General features: G+C 32.6%; 1 protein-coding gene across 2 annotated transcripts in view; it reads left to right on the top strand.

Annotated features, from left to right (window-relative positions):
• NCAM2 (neural cell adhesion molecule 2) overlaps window positions 1–24371 on the top strand; it is a 532134-nt gene that overhangs the window by 281672 nt on the left and 226091 nt on the right. For both annotated transcript variants that reach the window (XM_012475013.3, XM_012475014.3), the window contains exons 2-5: window positions 3561–3635; window positions 7318–7524; window positions 9407–9550; window positions 17844–17981. In XM_012475013.3, coding sequence (XP_012330436.2) covers window positions 3561–3635; window positions 7318–7524; window positions 9407–9550; window positions 17844–17981 — 564 coding nt within the window. The remainder of the gene's footprint in view (window positions 1–3560; window positions 3636–7317; window positions 7525–9406; window positions 9551–17843; window positions 17982–24371) is intronic.

Genomic DNA, 24371 nt, shown 5'->3' on the forward strand with positions numbered 1-24371 from the left:
GATTGTTATTACATACAATTCTTTCGGAATTATTCACAAAAGACATATATTCGTCATGCATTTACTTCTGAGTCCTTGGGTTTATAACTTTTCCTTACTTTAAGAATTTGTGATAGTATTTATTGATAGCTATAAAATGTTTTATTTTGTCCAGTTTTCTGCAAACATAACTTTTTGACATTGAGAAACCATTTAGATTTCTTCTAACTGCTGTAGGTGATAAACTCATCACCTACATTATTTTGATTTGGGCCAAAAATCAGCCACTAAAACAATGATTAAGGCATGACCTTAAATTTTAGTTCTGTAGAATTTTACTAATATGCAGACGTTTTAATGTATATATGTAGTTCAATTAGAGCAAATCTGGTCTTTGGGAAATGTAGTAAACTAGAGATTGATGTTTTCTCTATATATTTGAAATATATATAGCAATGAAATAAATAATTGTGCCCATTCACCAAAATGTCTGTTAGTAATATGGCTTAATTAATATATGAATTTGTACTAAAGGAAAATTAACCAGATGTTCCAATATAAATTAATTTCATAGTCAATTTTATTTTATTAAAATGAATTCATGCTATTTTTCCAATAGATCAACAAATCAGTATCAACATTTTCAGAACTGTATATGAATTTTCAAATTCCGACATCTTTCAAATTCTGATTTTTTTTTAATTTTTTTTTAATTTTTATTGCATTTTAGGTTTTGGGGTACATGTGAAGAACATGCAAGATTGTTGCATAGGTGCATATGTGGCAGTGTGATTTGCTGCCTTCCTCCCCTTCACCTATATCTGGCATTTCTCCCCGTGCTCTCTCTCCCCAACTCCCCATCCCCCACTGTCCCTCTCCTATTTCCTCCCAACAGACCCCAGTGTGTAGTGCTCCCCTCCCTGTGTCCATGTGTTCTCATTGTTCAACACCCACCTATGAGTGAGAACATGCGGTGTTTGATTTTGTGTTCTTGTGTCAGTTGGCTGAGAATAATGGTTTCCAGGTTCATCCATGTCCCTACGAAGGACGCGAACTCATCATTTTTGATGGCTGCATAAAACCCTTCCTTACAAAAGCAAATTTACTCAGAAGGTCAGTGGTAGGCATTATGTAATAATTAGCACACATTTCTTAGCTGCTCTGATATCCTTAAATGAAGTCACTTTAAAATTATATGTTGTTAATACAGTTGGTGTTCTGTGCATAGCACAAAATAAGCTGTTGTTAAGTGTCAATTATTCTGCCATTTTTTCATGTATTATTAGTTTAGGAGAAATAAAATTTTGATGAATGAGCCCTCACTTATATTTACCTATCACACACTGTTTAGTAAAGTTAATGATATTTTATGTTTTCTTTGAAGATAGAAAGTAGGAAGCCATGAGGAGTTGTAAAAAAAAAAAAAAAAAAACAGATTAGAACAGACAAAACAGTTTGGGCAAATGATGCACAATGAGCAAGTGCATTGTGCACTGCTCACAATGACTCAAGTGACTCATTCCACTTAAGTGAGTCAGTTAGGGAGAGGAGAAAGAGTGAATCCTAGGTGATCATACCTGCAGAAGCATTGGAAATAAGAAATAGCCAATAAACTGGGAAAAGTAAGTTTTCTCCCAATTAAAATTTGTGTGGTAAGGGACAAATTAAATCTACTTTGAAGATTTTTGAGCAGAAGAGTGAAATTAAACATAGTTTTAGAAACATGTGCATGCAGTTTATACATTGAGAAGTACATTAGAAGGAAAAGAGATTAAAGAGGCAAAAGTGAGAAAAAGAAATATGCTGGCAGATGAAATATATTAGAATAAAATTAATGAGTGCATGTATCTAAAAATTAAAAATATGCATACAAATAGATTATATTGGTAATGCTTGGAAATTGATTGATGGTGACTAAAAATGGGATAGTGAACAGTGAGCAAATTTTGATGTTAGAAGAATGTGTTTGGTTTGCACATAGAAAATTTGAAATTAAAGTATGCTAATGTTAACTGCAGGTTGAAGATTGCAAGATTAGATTTAGAGAAAGTACAGTTTAAGGGGAAATAAGATCTAAAAGAAGAAAATAAAGGGAAGAAATAAAAGAAAAGACACATAATTATAATTATAATTTCCCTTATTTCACCGTGTGTTTTATAATGTCAGAGATAACTCTAGATTGAAGAAAGCCTCATTTATGAAATTATTGGGCAATCTGGGCTGATGATACGGTTCTTCTGAATGGTTTTTGTGATTGCTTTTGCCACTTAGCTGTCAGCCCTACTTGTGAGACTGCTTTTTTAGTTTTTCTTGGGTTGCGATTTTCCAAAGAACACATTTATAATTAAAATCCCAAACATGGGATATGGCAAACTTCTGGTTAATCTAATGAGAAATATTTTTTCCTTCCCTAGCTTGGGGGAGGCAGGTTTCCTTGTCGTGTCCCTTCACCATTGGGTTGGTTGATTTTATACCCTCCTTTGATGGTAAATCTCATTCCAGTTCAGAGTTATCTGGTGTTCTATAGCACCCTGTTGTTCTGGGCAAACATGGATCCTGTCTCTGTGTTTCACTGAAATAAGCATTTTAGTTACTATGATCAATAAATTCCCAGTGCAGTTTTGTACTCTGGTTTCAGATCTTCCTTTATTTATCTCTTATAGTTTTGTAACTTTACAAAAATCTCAACTACATATATTTGAATGCATGGAAGGTGAAACTGAGTTTGGGAAGTGGTCATGTTCTCTTTTCTACCATATTATTAGAAATATGTCAATTCATATTAAAACAACACTTTGCATATCTTCTAAAATTCTAGGTATTCAGGTATTTTATTTCTTTTTTTCTGGGTTATTAAGAATGATTTTTCTTTTTGAAGTTATACTTTAAGTTCTGGGATACATGTTCAGAACGTGCAGGTTTGTTATATAGGTAAACACGTGCCATGGTGGTTTGCTGCATCCATCACCCCGTCATCTACATTAGGTATTAAATTTTACAGAAAACTTATTTAAAATATCAGGCATCTCCTGTATTTTATTGTCCTGGATCCTTCACTTAATATATTGGTCTTGTGAAAATCAGTGCTTCTTCATCTTACTCTGTGCAGTGCTTTCTTTCCTGTGTATGCCTGCCTTCACAGACATTTTTCAGTAGGTGTCAAAATGTGGTTAATTTTGTGTGTGTGTGTGTGTGTGTGTGTGTAGTTGTTGTAATGATAGTAGAGAATTTAAACTGTTGGGCTAACTTAGTCATTGCCCAGTGTGGTTGTACATGTAAGACCTAATCTCTGAATAAGGAACAGATTGTCTGAGTGTGAATTTGTTCACTTACTTGACTAACAGAATTTCAAACTATCAGCTTAAATAAATGCTGTATTTAGTCTGATTATTAAATCCATAATAAATTAATATGTATAATGGTAGATCATGTTTTATAAAACTTTCATTTTTCTTTATAGGTAATAAAAATTGGGGGAAAATAATCAGCATTTGGACCATGTGGTTTAGACGTCATGCATTAAAATCTTAGATTTCATGTTTAAAAATCACCGTTAATTGTTTCTCAATTTTTTTTTCCAGCTCTTCTTCAAGTGACAATTTCACTTAGCAAAGTAGAGCTTAGTGTGGGTGAATCTAAATTCTTCACATGTACAGGTACGTATTTCTATAAATATCCTCTGGTAACTTGGTTTCTGTTAAAATATTAATAAAATACGTTAGGTAAATTTAGCTAGTTAAAAACTCAATGCTCTACATCTCGTCATATTGTTGGGTTTTTTGTTTGTTTGTTTGTTTTTTGAGATGGGATCTCACTCTGTCGCCCAAGCTGGAGGGCAGTGGTATGATGACCACTAACTGCAACCTCCTCCTTCTGGGTTCAAGTCATTCTGCTGTCTTGGCCTCCTGAGGAGCTGGGACTACAGGGGCACACCACCACACCTGGCTTATTTTTGCATTTTTTTTTTAAGTAGAGACAGGATTTCAGTATGTTGGTTGGGCTGGTCTCAAACACCTGACCTCAAGTAATCCACCCAACTTGGCCTCCCAAAGTGCTGGGATTACAGACGTGAGCCATTGTGCCTGGCCATCCTTGGGTTTATAATGCTTGGAAAGGTGTTAATAACTGTAACTTGCATATTAAATTATACGAATTTTATTTTTGTTAATTTAATTCAAATTGTTAATTTTGACTGCTGATCCAGATAATTTATTTTGAAAATAATTTATGTATGCATTATACCTGATAATAACTTAAATAATTTTAAATATTATTTCAGTATAAATAGTAAAATTAGGATAAATGTAAAGATTATAACTGAACTATTTTTGTAAATATGCAATGAATAAATTTGATATGGCATATTGCACTATAGTTATACTTGAATGAAAATATTAGGATAAAAAATTATTCTAATATTCTAGATAGTTTTTTAATCAGGAAACCTTTGGCCAGTTTTATGACAATTGAAAGAATCATATTCCATGATACTTATGGCATATTTTATGGGCCTCATTCAGTATAATAATACACATATGGTGTTCTTTCAGAAGACTGTTAAATATTTCAGCATCAAAGTTTAATTGAGCATATTATAGAACTGATAAATGAGTCCATTATTTATTTAGATTCAATATGTTCATTTATAGAAATACAAGTCTTCATACTCAAATATGATGTATCTAAAGAATGTAAAACCTTGGTGCTAAAATTGGTTATGAGACAATTTTAGAATTGTTTCTAGTCTTGATTACACTAAATCAATTTAAAACTGGATTGAAATAGACACTGGAAACATAAAATGCATTCTAAAAATTGTCTTGAGAATGACATGACTTGTTTAAATTAATATTCAAATTAATAAAAATAGAGGTATAGTTATAACATTTTATAAATTATATTCAGAGTATATATGTATAAAATATCATATTTTATTAGAACATAAATAGAGCCCTTGATTCTTTATACAATTTCCTTCTTAAAAGTGTGATTGATAGATATGTTAATACATGTATTTGTATATTGACACATGAAAAAATCAGAGAGTGGGGAAAGATTGATTCAGCGTCACATATTATGCCAGCAGAATTTGAAACAAGCATATAAGTCACTGTTTCTAAACCCCATCCATATTTTATTCATATCTTCATAAATTAAAACACACTGAATTGTTTTGTATAATGACAGAATAATAAAATTGTTTGAAAAATGAATTTTGAAAATAAAATGAAAGTGTAGTATTTTTTATGTATTTGTCTATCACTATGAAATATATTGTACAGACTAATTGCCTGTATATATTACATACTTCAAATTAAGACATATTTTAAAATGAATTAAGACCATTTAATTGGTGATGAGTTTTGCTCTTAATAAGAATGTAAACTGAGTAAGCATTTTTTTTCTTTTATATAAAGATGTATCACCTAGAGCTTTCCTGTAGTATTGGAAGTAGTCTTATTTATATTAAATATAGTAGTAAAACAAGATTCTAAAAATAAAGATATGGGAAAACCATGCAAGTCACTATGCTTGTATGTATTTTTCTACTATAATGCTGACTACCTAGATATACCTCTAAAATTTCCAGACAACTTATAAATATGGAATCTAAAATAAAATAAATATCTTAAATTTGAACTAAAAGGATGGTACATCCTCAAAGAGCTAAAGAAGTGTGTCATACAGAAAATTAATTGTTGTAACTACATTTTAGGAAAATAAAAAGTTCAATGCTATTTATAATAATCTATACAATAGTCCAGTCTTATCAATATGGAAAGTTTTGATAGAAATTATTATTTGTCAGAGATGCCTGAAAGAAAATAATTATAACTGATTTATGAAAATCCACAATAAAGTATAAATAAAAATAATATGTTCTTTCATATTAAAAATGAAAAGGTTCAAAATATTTATCAGAATATCCTATTTAACTTACTATATAAAATATTATTTTGTATTATTCAAATTTAAAGAGATGAACATTTAAATTATATTTTATAACTTCTACATAGAGGGAGGAATTAAATAAAACATATTCCTCCCTCTGCAAATACATTACTTTGTAGCAACTATGGTTTTATGGTTTGTTTAGAAAAAGCTGAAGATAACGTAACTAAGATCTATTTAAGATTCACTAAACTTTCTTTCATACTTTTACTCAAGCATGTCTAATTTGTTATAGAAAGACGGATAATTTGTTTCTAAAACCATTTCTTAGGAAAAATGAGAAGGAATAATTTTCTTCAAAGAGGTCCTGCAGATGTTAGTTGACTTATACGTTTCCCCACCGATACTTTTGAATTAATAGTGTATGCTGCTTCCATAAATGATATCTCAAGCAATTAGGTGAAATGCATCCTTTTGGTGACTAAAAGCAAACACAGAAATCTTAAGCTTTTCGAAAGAGGATAATAACCTAAATTCTGAATTGGAAAACTTAAGTAAATGTTTACCCTGTAATGATTTGCTTGTAATTACCTAGAAGTGTAAGTATCATTTCAATGCATTGTCAGTATCATATGATTAAATAGCAGTTTTAGATTAAAATAGTGAAACTACTCATTTCACTGGGGAAAAGAGATTAGGACATCATTATAAAAATGCTCATTGGCCTTATCTATTCAAGTTTAGCAACTAGGGAATTAATTCCAAATTTAGTATTATTATCAAAGGCCAAACTTTGTTTTGTGATAGATTTACATTTTTGTAAACTGGGCATTATCAAGGTATAAGTGTTATCTCCTGACCCTAGCAAAGGCAATTGAGCAAGTGAAATCATATTAGTAATTGTGGTTCTGTTCAGATATTATTTATAAGTGGGATTTATGTCTGGCCCAGTGGTCAAGGCAGTTTCAGTACTTAAATGTAATAATACATTGTTTACTAAGGGAAAATTTAAACAATCATAGCATAAATACTATGCAGGAAGTTTGCTATGAAATTTGCGGGTATTCCTTACTCAAGAGGGAATCCTCCACGTTGGATAAGCAAAGATGAACATTTACGCTGACATTTATGTTTACTTTAAGTTTTGTAAGATTCTCAGATTTCCAGTTTCTTACATACATTTTTTTCCTAGATTGTTAAAATTAGGGAGGGATAACATGAGGAGAAATGCCAGATAAGGTGACAAGGGTATGGAGGCAGCAAACTACATTGCCATGTATGTACCTATGCAACAATCTTGCATGTTCTGCACATGTAACCCAGAACCTAAAGTGCAATAACATACATACATATATATATATATATAACTATTAAATAGTAAATTCTAGTGTTCAACAAACATTTATAACATATTTTCAAACCTTTCTTTTCCATGGCTCCTTGCAGCAATTGGTGAACCTGAAAGTATAGATTGGTATAATCCTCAAGGAGAGAAGATAATTTCAACACAGAGGGTAGTGGTGCAAAAGGAAGGTGTTAGGTCACGGTTAACCATCTACAACGCAAATATAGAAGATGCAGGGATATATCGTTGTCAAGCAACAGATGCCAAAGGACAGACACAAGAAGCTACGGTAGTTTTGGAAATTTACCGTAAGTCGTGTATTTGTATGGTTTAGTGTATTAAATTTTATTTGCTTATAAATAATTTAAACAAAATAAAATATGTGTAATACTAAAACTTACCACTCATTAAGAAATATGTACATTGAAACTGAATACCAGTTTATTTATGTTTTACCAGAGTGCATCTTAGAATAGAATAGATATCAGGTAATAAGTGGTTATAAATATATATATGGCATTGTTTCTGTTTGTTAAACACTATTAATTAAAATGTTTTCATTTTTAAAGCCATTAAGAATTCGCTGGGTAAATAGAGAATAGTGGTTTATTTAATGGTATGATATTCATTCAATGGTTATTTTTCACTGTAAAATAAAAGGTCATGATTAGAACAAATGAAAATGCATGACAGCGCTGACCGTTTTAGAATGAGAATTTGGGGAAGGGTCAGTGAGCAGGAGTAGTCAGAGAGAAAGTTGAAACTAGTCTCATAGACTGTAATATCGAGCCAGGATTCTTTACAAGGAAGTGTTTTTATTAGCAAGGTTTTCCACATTTGCACTTCATTTTGTGTCCTCAGATGGATTTCTTTCTATGTTCCTTTCTCCTCCTCATATTTAGGAATCATTAACCTGTTTAGTAACTTTGAAATCTGTTGACTCCTATGTTTTAAAGCAAGCTATCCCAATTACTTTTGGGATCTGGAGCAAATCATGTAACCTCTCTGTCTTTAGTTTCCTCACATATAAAATGAGGATAATAATGGTACCTATGTCATATATGGAGTTTATTTGAGTGCTACCTTAAATAATATTGCAGAAAGTACTTAGCGTAACGCTTTACAATTTATATGTAGTTAGCATTTCTACCAATGATAAATTATATATACTTTTGGAATGCAAGCTCTTAAATCATCTCATATCTGTAGTTTTGTGTCTTGTTTATTATTTTAGAAATAGGATGTGAAAAACAGTCAGAACTTCCCCACAGTAGGGCTTCCTGTTTGATGACCAGAGCATTTTGTGGGCGCATTGTTGCTCTTATGTTTCCTGATTTGGAATTTTTTCCTCCTATTTGATTCTAAGTTTCTGGAGGAATGATACTTTCCTAATTCATGTAAAACACTGCAGTATCTATTTCATAATAGCAAATAATTAAATTGAAATGGCCATTTTATTGATGTAGTATTTGGAAATACTTTTTATTTTAAATGATGCAGAAGAAGAGCCCTGACATTTCATTTACAAAGGTAAAAAAAAAAAAAAAAAGAAATTGCAAGAAGAATGCATTACTTCTATGAGAATTTCTCATCAAGCATAAATATTAATGTTCATTCATTCATTCCAGACACTTATTGGGTGTATATCAAATATAATTCTGAGTCCCAGCCAGAGATAGACAATAAGCTGAAACAAATAGATAGATGCTAGATAAACATGCTATGGGATTCTATGGAAAATAAATTATGTGGGGTAGAGAGATAGGGAACCTTGAAATGGAAAGCAATATTGCAATTTTGTATAGGCATGTTGGATAAGAATCTGAATGAATTGGAAGGGGTGCAAGTGCCCTGTGGTGAGAATGAACCTGGAATGTTCAAGGAACCTCAAAGAACACAGTTTTCCTGGATCACAGTGACTAAGAAGAGAGAAACGAAATTTGGATTGAAGTTGTGGAGATGAACTCCAGTTTATATAGAACCTTTTATGGCATTGAAAGATCTTTGGATTTTATTCTCAGTGAGATAGAAAGGTATTAGGGAGAAGAATTTGGTTATCTAATTTAAGATTTTAAAGTATCTAGGTTTTCCTAATTATTTTATTATAGTATCAATAAAGTTTGGATTATGTTATTAGGAGAAATAAGCAATGATACTTTTGTGATTTGTGATTTCTTTTTGTTGATACAGAAAAACTCACTTTCAGAGAAGTGGTGTCTCCACAAGAATTCAAACAAGGAGAAGATGCGGAAGTGGTTTGCCGAGTTAGCAGTTCACCTGCGCCTGCTGTCAGCTGGTTGTATCATAATGAGGAAGTCACCACTATTTCCGACAGTTAGTATTTTGGTAACTCCCTAAGTTATATGTTCTAATACTATTGCAGTTTTAAAAAATCTGAATCTATGTGTCTAATTGTGGAAATTGGAATGTTTGACCCTAAATATTCAACAGCTATTTTGAGAAGCTTTAAGCTCTAGACTAGGATTTAGCAATGTAGGGATCTCAGGGCAAATTCATGCCTTTTTTCCATAAGTTGTAATCAGAACACAGTCATGCCCATTAGCCATATCCTGTCTGTGGCTGCTTTGGAGGCGGAGTTGAGAAGCTGTGGCAATTGGTTTAGCCTAAAGAAATACGATCCTTAATACCTGGAGATTTACAGAAAAGGTTTGCTGACCCTTGCTCTAGTGTCAAGGAAACATTAATGCATTATAAACAGTACTAGGGAGAAGTAAATCCTGCTTTATTCAAATTCTATATAATTTCTACATGATCCTATGAGATCACTATCTGTAAACTTAGTATTGATGTGAATTCTGTTTATTATTCTGAGGCTGTGCTGTCAAGGATATCTACATGTTCTAAACATTGTGGGAAGATTTATGTCGATAATAGAAAAGTACATTCATTCAAATTGTCTTCATGATTTTGATTTAGACTGAGCTAAAATTTTGGAATAATAGGACATCTGAAATTGAAAGTGTAATTTGCTTACGTTGTGCTCCTCTACCATGTGCATAGGGAGCATTTTCAATTTAGAATATTTTTCAATGCACCTGCATTGCAGAGAGGAACAAAATAATTGAATCTTTTAAAATATTTTCCATATTCGGTGATTCTGATTTGTGTCCAAGGGAATGAAGATTCTACAGCATAAAGGAGGGAGAGAAGATCGTATCTATTTTTGAATATGTGGGGAGAATGTATGATAATCATGTTCAATAATCATTTTATTTAATTTTGAAAGAATTTTTCTAAGCTTAGCATATTCAATGGTTGTCAGTTTCCATTATAAGACGTTAATGAGAAATAACACCTTATTTCCTCTCATTTTGTTTCAGCATAACTCTGTAGAGTGTATTAACAAGTCACATAAGTAAATGGTTTGATGGTTTGATGTATTTTTAGCTCTTTTCTTCTGAATGATAAAGAAAAAGCAGTTCTTTTGTAATGGTGAAATGGCAGTGTCTAAATATTTTCATATTGTCTGATCTTAAACTTCAAATGTAAGTTTATTGTAAATCTTTATTAATAGAATATTTTGAAGTAAAATTATATTTTTAAAAGACATGAAGAACATTAACCTCAAAGTGAAGACTGATAACAAAGGGTAGTGGTGATGGAGGAGCGTACAGCTCATACGTATTTCCCCAGCATCCCAGGTCTGAATGACGTAGAACAAAGGTTCCATTTTGGCTCTCCTCCTTTCCTTGGCCCTGAAGCATTGAACACCTTTTCTAACTGTTCTGTGCCTAAATCTGACTCTTTAGCTGTAAAAATATTAGATATTTCCTTAATTTAAAACAATGGCTTTGTGTCATAAATAAGACCTTAGGCATACAATCGTTTGTTTACATCTATGGGTGATTTGTTCCAGGACCTCCCACAGACACCAAAATAAACCAATGCCAACGTCTCTTATATAAAAAGGCATAGTATTTGCATATGACCCGTATACATTCTCCCATATCCTAAATTGTATCTGGATTCTTCATAATACCAAATACAATTTAAAGGTTAGATATATGGTTGCTATACAGTATTATTTGGGAAATAACGACAAGAAATAATCTGTACAACATGTTCAATAAAGATTAAGTTTTTTAAAAAATATTTTTCATAAGCAGTTGTTTGAATCCATGGATGTGGAATCCATGGATACAGGGAATCATATATACTTCATTTGTTAATTAAATTAATAAAATATTTGGCTAAGGCCAGGCATGATGGCTCATGCCTGTAATTGCAGCACTTTGGAAGGCCAAGGCGGGTGGATCACCTGAAGTCGGGAGTTTGAGACCAGCCTGACTAACACAGAGAAACCCCATCTCTACTAAAAATAGAAAATTAGCCAGGCACGGTGGTGTATGCCTGTAATCCCAGCTACTCAGGAGGCTGAGGCAGGAAAATCACTTGAACCTGGGAGGCGGAGGTTGTGGTGAGCTGAGATCATATCATTGTACTCCAGTGTGGGCAACAAGAGCTAGACTCGTCTCAAAAATATATATATATATATATATATATATATATATCTCAAAATATATATGTGGATATATATATATTATATATGTATATTTGGCTGTATGTTAGATTCTCAATAAATGACACATCCCTCTCATTCCTTCTCATTGAGTTGTTAAATCTTGGAATCAGTTTTGCTAAAGTTACATGCATTTAGGTTATATCTAGAACCAGAAAATCCAACGTAGAAGAAATGGGTATAGTTTAATATGAAACAGAACACTAAGTTGTGTGGGTGGAAAAGAAAAACAAAATAAATAAAATAGTATTTTTAACTATAGGATTTAAAGTATTCAAGTATATTATCAGGAAGGACACACTTTTCTAACCTTGTAATATTGTAGAAACTTACCACATAGCTCATTATTGAACAATTTGTACATTTATAATGTATTTATATGAAATAACATTATTCACTGCTTACACCTTATATAATCCCTTTATTAAAGCTAATTAAATAAGATTAAGATTACAGTCATGAAAGGCATATGTATGGGCATTTGGAATAATGCCATGGACCCAGATAGCTTTCTGTTGTCTTAATCTGATATAAAAGTAAAGTATGTATATTCCAGAGGAAACAATGGAGGCTTAGAAATGCTCATTTTATTAGCTATGCTTTTGATTGTAACTCTGTGGTAGATATTCAAAATCACATTTCCTGAAGATTAGAAGTGGAGATTTTCCATATTGCTCATAGAAAGAAGATTCATATGATAAAGTATTCAAACATTGTGAAAGTAAAGGTGACATTTTGCTTATAAAAGTTGAATATCCTGACTTTTAGTGTCATCCTGATTGAGGGATATGCTATTTGCTGATATCCATTCAACCTTAGCCAGTTTGGAAATTATCTCTTAAACTTTGTAAATGCTTTGGTCAACACCTAATTGATAAACTCCTTCTGCATTAAAAAACTGATTTAAATGACTGGGTATGGTGGCTCACACCTGGAATCCCAGCACTTTGGGAGGCTGAGGAGGGCAGATCATGACATCAAGAGATCAAGACCATCCTGGTTAACACGGTGAAACCCTATCTCTACTAAAAATACAAAAGTTAGCTGGACGTGGTGGCACCTGCCTGTAGTCCTAGCTGCTCAGGAGGCTGAGGCAGGAGACTTGCTTGAACCCAGGATGTGGAGGTTGCAGTGAGCCCAGATCACACCACGGCACTCCAGCCTGGCAACAGAGTGAGACTCCATCTCACAACAAACAAACAAAATAAGCAAACAAACAAAGAAACAAACTGATTAAAATTACCTTGTTCAATACAACTTTTATATAATCTACTTCTAGTATAAAAGATTAATTCAACAATTACTGAATACATAGTATCTGTCCTGTGGTGTATTGGATGTTTAAGATTCATGGTAAGCAAGATAAGTTTATTGCCTTCAAAATACCAGCAATCTAAAGGGAAAGATAAATAGGTAAATCAGTATGAGAACAAGATATATTGAGTCTATGACAAGGAAATTGTGGCAATAGAAGATGATAAAGAAAATAAATGTCAACTACTTATGGTAAGAGAAGGTGTCAAAGATGCCTGCTAAGAAGAAAAGTTTACTTTTAAATATACACCCATATTAGCCAGGCAAATGTTGGTGGGGAACTATCAGGAATAGGGAATACCATGTGCAATGGCCCAGAGGTGAAAGGCAGCAGGAAAGCATATTTCTGAAACTGGAATAAGTTTATTATTACTAGAACTTATTAATAAGTGCAACTTAAATACTTATACAAATGGGAAAATCTAACTAGGATTTTTAAATAAAGGGCTAATAAGAAAGGAAGCTGAAGAAGGAGGTCAAGCCAAGTCAACACAGCCTTGACATCTGCTACAAGTTTGCAGTTTATTCAAAGGGGGCAACATTGAAAGGATTTAATCATTGCAATGACATAAACTAATATGTACTTGAGAAGAATATATGTATTTCAGTAAAGAAAACAAATTAGGTGGGGAATTTTCAGGAAGAGGGAATACCATGTGCAATGGCCCAGAGGTAAATACAGCAGGAAAGCATATTTCTGAAACAGGAATAAGTTTATAATCACTAGAATTTATTAATAATTGCAACTTAAATATTTATACAAATGGGTAAATCTAACTAGGATTTGTAAATAAAGAACTAATAAGAAAGGAAGCTGAAGAAGGAGGTCAAGCCAAGTTAACACAGATTGACATCTGCTACAGAGTTTGTTTATTCGAAGGGGGCATCATTGAAGAGATTTAATCAATACAGTAACATAACCTAATACGCACTTGAGAAGAATATATGTCAGTGAAGAGAACAAATTAGATGGGAGTCAAGGCAAATCTCCTAAGAGTGAAAACCAGTTAGTTCAGGTCCTAAGGAAATATTACTAAGGGAAAAAGAGATTTAAATTAAATAATGATAAACAGAGAAGTGATAAGACATGCAGTCTGACTGGGTCTGCAGACTGAGGGAGATGAAGATGTCAAAGATGACTCATGGAATTTGCCTTCTGCAGATTTCCATCACTTATGGAATTTTTCTTGGGCAACTAGTTCCATGTAAAGGCATGTGAAGACAGAACTGGAGAATGCCAGATGATAAATTTCAGGTGGAGAGATTGAGCTAAATTTTAGACATACTGAGATCAAGGCACTTTAATTCCTCCTAAGTATGTACATCTAGTAGACTGTTAAAAATGCTATGGAACTCACAGAAATCATCTGATGTGAAGAAAAATGGTGAGTCCTTAAGATATAGATGGTGACTGAAGCCATGTGGATAAATGAGACAAATAATTGAGTGGGCACAGAATAAGAAAAGAAGAGGACTTAGAAATAACTAAGTTAAGGAAATAAAGCAGACACTTTATTGGGCATTATCTGATTACACTTATTTTCTTACTTTGATAGAAAATTGGATTTCTGTATAACTGAGAGAAATATAATCTAAAATAAAATTTCAAATAAAATAGTTCTTTGACACTGATTGAAGCTCTGCCTTCTTCGAATGTTTTCTGGAAACACCTATTAATGATGGGCTTTCTTTTTTAATAGTTTACTAACAATAATCCATGGGCCTCACAAACATGTTTGGAATCTGACATGCAATTTTCAGATCGTTTTCTGTATAGAAAATGTTTTATATACATAAACATATATAATAGTATGTATTTAGATTTAGCAAGTAATTAATGTTTTTATAAAGCTTTAAATTTTCACTTGGTAGAAATAATGTGAGGCCAACAAACATATGAAAAAATGCTCATCATAACTGGGCATTAGAGAAATGCAAATCAAAACCATGTTGAGATACCATCTCACACCAGTTAGAATGGTGATCATTAAAACATCCAGAGACAACAGATGCTGGAGAGGATGTAGAGAAATAGGAACACTTTTACACTATTGGTGGGAGTGTAAATTAGTTCAACCATTGTGGAAGAAAGTATGATGATTTCTCAAGGACCTAGAAATAGAAATTCCATTTGACCCAGCAATCCCATTACTGGGTATATATCCAAAGGATTATATATTGTTCTATTATAAAGACAAATGCACACGTATGTTCATTGTGGCACTGTTTACAATGGCAAAGACCTGGAACCAACCCAAATGCCCATCAATGATAGACTGGACAAGGAAAATGTGATACATATACACCACGGAATACTATGCAGCCATTAAAAATGATGAGTTTCTGTCCTTTGTAGGGACTTAGTTGAATCTGGATACCATCATTTTCAACAAACTGACAGAAGAACAGAAAATCAAACACTGCATATTCTCACTCATAGGCGGGTGTTGAATAATGAGTACACATGAACACAGGGAGGGGAGCATCACACACTGGGGTCTGTTGGGGTGGAATAGGGAAGGGACAGCAGCAGGTAGGGAGGTTGGGGAGGGATAACATGGGGAGAAATGCCAGATATAGGTGACAGGGGGATGGAGAAAAATATAAATAAATAAAATAAAGCAAAAAAAAAAAGAGAAAAACTAATAATGCATTAAAATAGCCATTGAAAATTCAAATATTTCAATGGAAGAAAATGCTGATGTGTTCTCATAACATATGTATTGTGATTCTAATTATTGCTTTTATATAAAGCATTTCCTTTCTGATTAAAATAATACTTCTCCTTACTATTCATATTTTTCCTAATTCAAATCAAATATAATCAGTAAAAAGTATTATAGATGAAGGATGATAGGTATTTTAGTAAGTTAGAAAATGCAGTAATGCAATAATCTAAGTATGATAGTGTTCCTTTTTATTTTAAATTTTATTTATAATTGCCTCTCATCCAAACTTCTGGCTGCACACTTAAGAAAGGATTTTTAATTGACTTTGAAACATTACGAAGTTTCAGAAGTTTTTAGTTATTGCAGGACTACTTATGAGTTAGCCTCTAAGACTTCTTGTGGATTGGTTTTCTTTTTTGTGTGTGTTTGGTTGATCATTTTATTTTTTTATTTTTTCCCTTTTTTAATTTTTTAAAATTTATTTTGGATTGGTTTTCTTTCACCTCAATCTTCTTTTGATGAGGGTATTTCATGTTTGTGCTTTAATTTACCAGGGGAAAGAATCTGAATAAATATTTTGTCTCTCTTCTTAGGTTCAACCTAAGGAAAAAGTAAACATTATGGAAAAGTTTACACCTTATGGGCTGAAAATCATGTGGCTCTAGCATTAGAATTACAATTTTCACTTTGAGGGAGCCTCTGAATCTGCGCATTTCCACTCCTGATTACTTATCTCTTCAACAAAAAGCAACCACAGGCTTGTCTGTTTAATGAATATCTATGTTCTGATGACTCTTCTATTTGTTATTTCTAGCCCAAACTTCTCCCCTTTCATTAAGGAACTTCTATAACAAATTAACCCCCAAATCTGAGTGGCCTACTACCGTAGTAGTTTGTAGCTCACTCAGGCAAATTCCAATTGTCAGTAGATGTAGAGGAAGGATTCTACTGTATCCCTTCCACAATCAGGCTGATGGGGACTCTACCTTTTTCATATGTGGCTTCAGTGGTTTTCCTAACCACATTATCAAGCCAAAAGATAGGGGAGAAAGCAGTAAACACTGGAACAGGCCCAAGGAATAAACAATAGACTGTAGATATCTTAGAGGCTGGGTACCTTAACATAATCACATTTCTACCTGATTAAAAGGCCAAAAGAGATAGATGCTGTCTCTTATTCATCAAAGTGTCTTATATATAGTATCCAACAAACAGATAATAGTCAATGAGATCTATGGATGTGTTAATTAAGGAGATTTAAGATACTGCTTGTACAAAGAGTTTCCAAATTGGACTATACATAAAAGCATTCTTTGAATGATAAGGAGAGAAAAGGTTTAGCATGGCAGCAAGATTGTGATGCTTATAAATCAGGCCAGACATGAAAAATGTCAGGCTGAGATGCTGCTTAGGCATCACAGCTTACTGTAGCAGATTACACAATCAGTTAATGCACACTGTATACCGGGTTATTTTTGGATATATGCATGTGCAAACACATGAAAAATGGAATCTTGGAATAAAATAACAAAATCTATTTATTCCTAATACAGATTATCTTGTTAGCCAGAAAAATCCCAATCCCTTACATAAATTTGAGGTATAATTATTTTTATATCCTTTATATTACTTGAATAATATTATATCATTTAGTTGCCTCCTCAGAAATGCAAACTGTTCAGTTTAATTATTGTGTGAAGAAGGATGTTCAATATATTTTCTAGCCCTTTTCAACCCATGTTGCCATATATTTGCAGTCAAAAATTTGCATATCTGTGATATCTAATCTCCCTGTATTGTTCCTTTGTGTATCATTTCTGCATCCAAAATACCAAGGAGGAATAAGAGCCTAACCATTTTATATGGATATAAAATCTTGAATGTATTTTTAATTTTTTTTAGACAAAAAAGGTGTAACAAAGCAGTGTAGAGTGGAAAAAATGAAGTCATGAAATTACATTTTACTTTCAAATTTGAATTTGTTTGCTGATGAAAAGCTTGATAGTGTCAGACAGTGCCATATTTTAACTTTTAAAAATTTAGAGCACTCTAGACTTTGCCTTCAATTACTGATATCATTTTCTCCCCTTTGATTACTTTCCAGATCGGTTCGCTATGTTAGCAAACAATTATCTGCAGATTCTCAACATCAATAAAAGTGATGAAGGTATATACAGATGTGAAGGAAGAGTGGAGGCCAGGGGAGAAATTGACTTCCGTGATATCATTGTTATTGTTAATGGTAAGCAGTAAATAATTTATATATTTTTTATGATTTCATTTTAGCAATTTTTTAATTAAATGGCAACCATGTAAACTCAAAATACAAGTCTTCTCTAATAAACCTCTTCTATACCAGGAAGAAATCTTTCCACCTTTATTATGGCATCTGTAACATTGTGTTATAGCCTCAAGGCAGGATCCATGACTTATTTTACATTGTCATTCTCATAACCCTTTTCATATAGACTATATGTGAGTAATTGTTTTTTGCTGGAATTGTAGTTGTTGAAAGAATATCAAACAGTACAGTATTATACTAAATGTTACTTTTAAATTACATGAATTACTTGTTGCTTAAATTTATGTATTTTACACTATTTACATTTTTCTCAAATTTAATAATTAAAATTTTAAGGTTATATTTACATGTATTTAATGGACATGAATGACGGATTTTATGAAATCATGATGAAATCTCTTCCTCTAAACTTGCTTCTCCTATGATAGTTCCTACCTGTGTTAATATGACATTCTGTGGAGCTGGAAAATACGTTTCAGTTGTCCTAGACGTCTGTTTTATTAGTCCATTTTCTCACTGCTATAAAGAATACCTGAGACTAATTTATAGAGAAAGGAGATTTAATTGGCTCAGAGTTCCAGATGACTGGGGAGGCGTCAGGACACTTACAGTCATGGCAGAAGGTGAAAGAGAAGCAACGGCACAACTTAGAGGGCAGCAGGGAGAGTGTGTGAGAAAGTGAGGAAATACCACACTCAAAACCATCAGCTCTCATGAGAACTCCCTCACTGTCACAGTAACAGCACAGAGGAAACCGCCTCTATGATCTAGTCACCTCCCACCAGGTCCCTCCCTGGATACCCGGGAATTATTAATACAATATGGGATGAGATTTTGTTTGAAGACACAGAACCAAACCCTATCATACAGTTTAATCTGTTATCAGACATATCCATTGTGTATTTTAACATCTCTCAAGCATACTCTATTTTCTCTATCATTTTGTTTTCCATGAGAGTGCTGATCTTTCTAATTTTTTTTCTTGAATTCATACAACTTGGTTTCTCTACACTTAATCCCACAATTCTACCTTTCTCTCCAGGAAGACATTCAACTGTAATAATTCTTCAGTGCTTCTCATTACCTTCAAGACAAAATCAAACAGCTTTCCATGGCATAGAAAACCCATTATGATGCGTCCCTTCCCTAACCACTCTGCCATTGGATATCAGTCATAGGGAAACCAGGTCCTTAGAGGACATCTAGCATTTTTCAATGGCCTTTTTAGGAGTACGGAGTCTGATATTTATTAAAGGGGCCATAGTCAGTGGAGGAGTTTCCCTTTGGTGCAGGAGGAACATTTCAGTGCATAACAGATAGGTTTAAATATGGAGGTGTCTGTATCTATACCTATATTTATATCTATATCCATATATAGCTCTTTTTTTCTCTTTATTATATACAATAAACAAGGGTAATATATAGAGGCTATTTAGTTTGTCGCTTATCACATTGTCTAGCATACTTTGTATCCAAAAAGATTTATGGTGACATATTTTAAGTGTATTTCATCATGAGCAGTCTTTGTGTTCAGTATGTACTTATGAAAAAGGGAATTATAATAAAAATTAATACATGTAAAATTCTTTAACATTGATAGGAAACAGTATATAAGTATTTCCTACTATTATTTATACATATAATTACACTAAAACAATAATTCAATTATGATATTAAAATGAAATTCATCCAGCAGGCATAGAAACCCTTTGTTATTCATTCTGCTATTGTAGTTTCTACTTTAATATTAGGTTGTTGCAAAATAATTGCAGTTTTTATCATTACTTTCAATGGCAAATACCAATATTGCTTTGGCACCAACCTAATACTTTCTTTGATACATTTATAGCATGTTATATTCTATTTCCTTTCTAGATTATCTGTGAGTGTTTATGTACATTCATTTTAAAGGAATGTATGAATTCAGGTATGAATATTCTTTTAAGGAACAAAGTGTGAATCTTCAAATCCATCATGGTCTGCATTTAAACTAGAATATTTAGGTCTATATTTCTATACATATTTCAGGATTTTTAAGGAGACAAATATAGGAATATGTTTTTATGGGCCATTCTGATCAATTATGCAAATAATTCCTGTTTTGTCTATGTAAGCTTGACCCTCCGAAAGGCAAATCCTTCTCCTCTGTGTCCAACTTTCCTCTAACAGAATCAACCATAGATTCTAATATGACCTTCTTTGCTTGAACTTAGATAATTAGTCGCATTTTTAGCTTTAGAATCACAAATTCTCATAGCTTAAAATTCCTGGAATCTCTTTTATTTAAAATAATAGTGTTCACAAAATCAGGTATCGATTGATTTCTTCTCTGGAGGATGCAGTTGGACACACCTGAGGGAAAGCATTGACTAATGCTGTCAGACACCTGTGCTTTTCTCTCACATTTTGCCTTGATTTAAGCCAGAAAAATCATTTTAATTCAGTCTTATTGACTCTCATCCAGCTTACTGGCTCCTTTTAAATCTTGAGTTTTTTTTTGAAAGTTTTTTCTATCCTGCCAATTCATACTCTTTTGTTTAAACAATTGTTTGAAAGATATCCTTACTGGCTTCCTCTGTAGTACCGGCAATAATAAATGTTAAGGATTATTACTGATTTTATTTTTTTTAACCTCCCTTTATGACTTTCTTAATGTATTTTTCAGTGCCTGGGTATTGCTTTTTGCAAATATTCTTCCCCTCCCTCAAGGAAGGTTACACATGAGTGCCTTTGATATGTGAAGCATGGTGCCTCCAATGGAAGGATTATGCATTTTCACCCAGTTGATCATGTGACTTGCATTTTCACCCAGTTGTCCATGTGACTTGCTCTACCCAGTAGCATAGAAGCAAACAAAATACACACCATGGCTGAAATCAAACTTCAAGAAAACATCACATATTTTCTTTTATTCTCTTGTTCTTTCCTTCTGCCATGAAAATAGCATGACCCAAATAGGGACTTCTTCATCTTGGGCACCTTGATGAACACAGGAGGAGCAGAGTCACAGATGATCTTCAGGTGCAGACAATGTAACATGTATATGAAATGAAGTATATTTTTAAGCAGAGATTTTAAAGATATTTGTTATTATACACACACAAAAACAGACAATTGCAAACCAATGCTTTTGTCTGTGTGTGTGTGTGTTTTTTTTTTTTTCTCTCTCTCTCTCTTTACACAATCAATTTAAGCACCATCTGACCGAAGTATACTTTTGAAATTACTTACCTGGGTGTCCCTTTCCACTTCCCCTGATAGTGATCATTTATGACAATTTTTTATCACCTTATTGAGATACTGGAAATTTAACTGAAGAGTTTTTACTGTCATTCCAAAATTGCCTTACATTTATTTTATATATTTATTCAACAGGTATATGCAAAGTGCTGGCTTTATATTTTTCACTATATTGTGCTTTGGCTACTAATAGGCCTAACACAGAATCATTTCCCTTAAGACACTTAGAGTTTACCTCAACAACTCAAAAGAATCAACTTTACTAAAGTCCTTTATTGTTTATGGAATAGCTGAATTCAAAAACATTTAAACAAATGCAGTTTTTGTAGATATTTACAGACTATTTTATGAGAAGAGACACTTAATGCAGCTGAAGACAGGAGAGTTCCTTGGTATTAAAGACAAACCTAATGAAGAAAAACTGTTATTTAGGAGAATAGGGCAAGAATAAATATGTTGCAGAAAGAGCAACACTTGTAAAACAAACAAGAGCATAAGGTGTGAAAAATCCAAGCACCTAACTGTGATTGAAATGTACTGTTTTTAACAGGAATACATATAATTACACTAAAAGAATAATTCAATTATGATATTAAAATGAAATTCATTACCCTAAGGAATTAGAGTAATGGTGTGTCGGTGGGTTTGGAGATTAGGTGGAGGTGCAGCTGAAAAGCAGGTAGCAGTAGATCATGGCGGACTATCAGTGCTTTATTAAAAACCCGATCTTCTATGAGACAAAGAGGAGCTGCCATTGAGAAGCAAGTAATCCAGAGAACAAGGGAGTTGACACAAGAATATTGGCAGGGAGATAAAGTGAGTTCATGGGAGAGATAATTGGGGCCTTTACTAAAGGACAAGGAAATGAAGAGGAAGGTCTACAATAAAACTAGATTTAAAGCAAAATCATCACGCTATACCTGTGTCCCAGAGGCAAGACGAATCAAGGGTAATTTTAAGACTTCTAGTGTGGGCTTTAGGGCTTCCAGTAATCAAATGCAAGCAGAAACACCAATACAGTGTGCACAAAACTAAGTGTGCTGAATTTAAAGATTATGAGGTTGCAAGAGACGTTATGGCGAATGATATTACTTAAGTAGCCTGGGTTAAATGAATATTACAAGGACTGGAAGCATAAAGGTAATATAAATATAAATATTCATAAAATGAATATTACAAGTACTGGAAGCACATATTTTTAAAAGGATGAAAGCTAAAAAAAAAGTTAAAGACCTGTTACATCAGGTTTTGGACTTAGCTATTAAATGGAACATCACAAAGTTGAGTTAATGAATATAAAATATTTTGGGGGGATATTATATAATAATAATTCTTAATATTATTAAGGAAAGTTTAATAATGTCCTTGATAATATTAAGGATTATTACCTTGAACATAAGAAGAATTTATTTTATATTGAGCCTGGAGGAAATGAGTTAAAAAATGAGTGAGGACATGCAGAAATTCACAGGTAGATTTGGTTAATAATTTGACAGAATTCCTGCTACATGACTTCAATATTCTGTTTTCAATTAGCTGATTTCCCTCACTGAACAAACATTGACATACTCTTGAAAGTCATAAAAAATTTATATGTGCTTATCTTAAACTTTTTATTGAATCTTCAGGTAAGCTCTCCAACCTGCCTAACACCTTTCTGTTCATAAACCTCCCAGTGAATGCTTTCCTTATATCGTCATACCTTGTTTCACTGTGACATACTATGTGAAATCTTTCAAAAGCTGATTAACAGAGTCATTGACTGAATTGACTGGACACCTTTTCTGTAAATTCATACTTTTAACTAGATAATTGTGCTATACATATAAACATTCCCACTTACACATCACGGATACACTCTTTCAAAAGAGGATCAATATTGTCTCTCTTACTTTAACCCACATATATCCTCCCACCATCTGATTCCTTTGCCTTAAATAATATGCTCCGTAACTACTTAAAAAAATGCTCATATAGATGAAAAACCTGGAAATAACTTTTAAATTTAAAATATAGTCAATAGTGTTCATTTATAAAATATTCTCCTAATGTATAATGATTTATTATTTTCTGAATATTTTGTAAATTTGTGAAGAGTGATTCACTAACTGCAGGTTAAAATTTGGGGTAATGGAAACAGGAACAATAGAGATTGTTTGAAAAACACCTAGTAATGCAATTTTAAAGCAATTGTTTCTTTAGTCTTTCTTTGAACATTAAAATCAAAAGTGAGTGATAATTGCCAGAGATACCTGGACAAATGAATGTCTGAATGTATACTACACTTTATCTCAGTAACCCCCCTAGACAGTGATTTTTGTATTCCTATTTCTTACAATTTCAGAAAATGAGGAAAAATACTTCTATTTTTATAATAAATGAAAACTTAGGTCAAAATTTCTCTTTAAGTTGTATGCAGTGTTTTATAATGTAAAGCATATACAAGTATGAAGAGTGAATTCATCTCTTGTAGATGAATATGTAATTGAATCAACCATGCAGACTTTTAAGACAGTTCTACACATGCAAATTATGAGGGAATTTGTAATTTGTAACAATGTTATATAACATACAATATATAATTTACCCCAAACAATAAATATTTACCCAAACCAGAATATTTTCTAATTTTGTTAGTATTGTATCCCTAATGATCATATTAAATTTCAAGAATAAGCAATCTAGGATTACAAGAAAAGAAACATGTATCTTTTTCTCCTTATCTCCTATATAACTATTATTGCAGAAATTTTCAGTTTATAGAAACTAGAGAAATGATAAATAGATGATAGATGAATAGATAATTGATAGATAGATAGATAGGTAGATAGATAGATAGATAGGTAGGTAGGTAGGTAGGTAGATAGATAGATAGATAGATAGATAGATAGATAGATAGATAGATAGATAGATCCTGCACAGATCTGGCACATCTTTCTTTGCTTTTCTCTTCTACGTCAGTAACTGATGTGAGTATTTTATATAGTCCATTACTTTTCCTTAAGTCTCTATTTCTCTTTTACCCGGATTTCCTAAGTACACTTAGTGGTATACTATCATATTTGAAAGTCTCTAGAAAAGCATGTATTC

This window comes from Aotus nancymaae, unplaced genomic scaffold (assembly GCF_030222135.1).
Source record: "Aotus nancymaae isolate 86718 unplaced genomic scaffold, 86718_ANA_hifiasm-v0.15.2.pri h1tg000022l_1, whole genome shotgun sequence".
Classification (NCBI taxonomy): Eukaryota; Metazoa; Chordata; class Mammalia; order Primates; family Aotidae; genus Aotus; species Aotus nancymaae.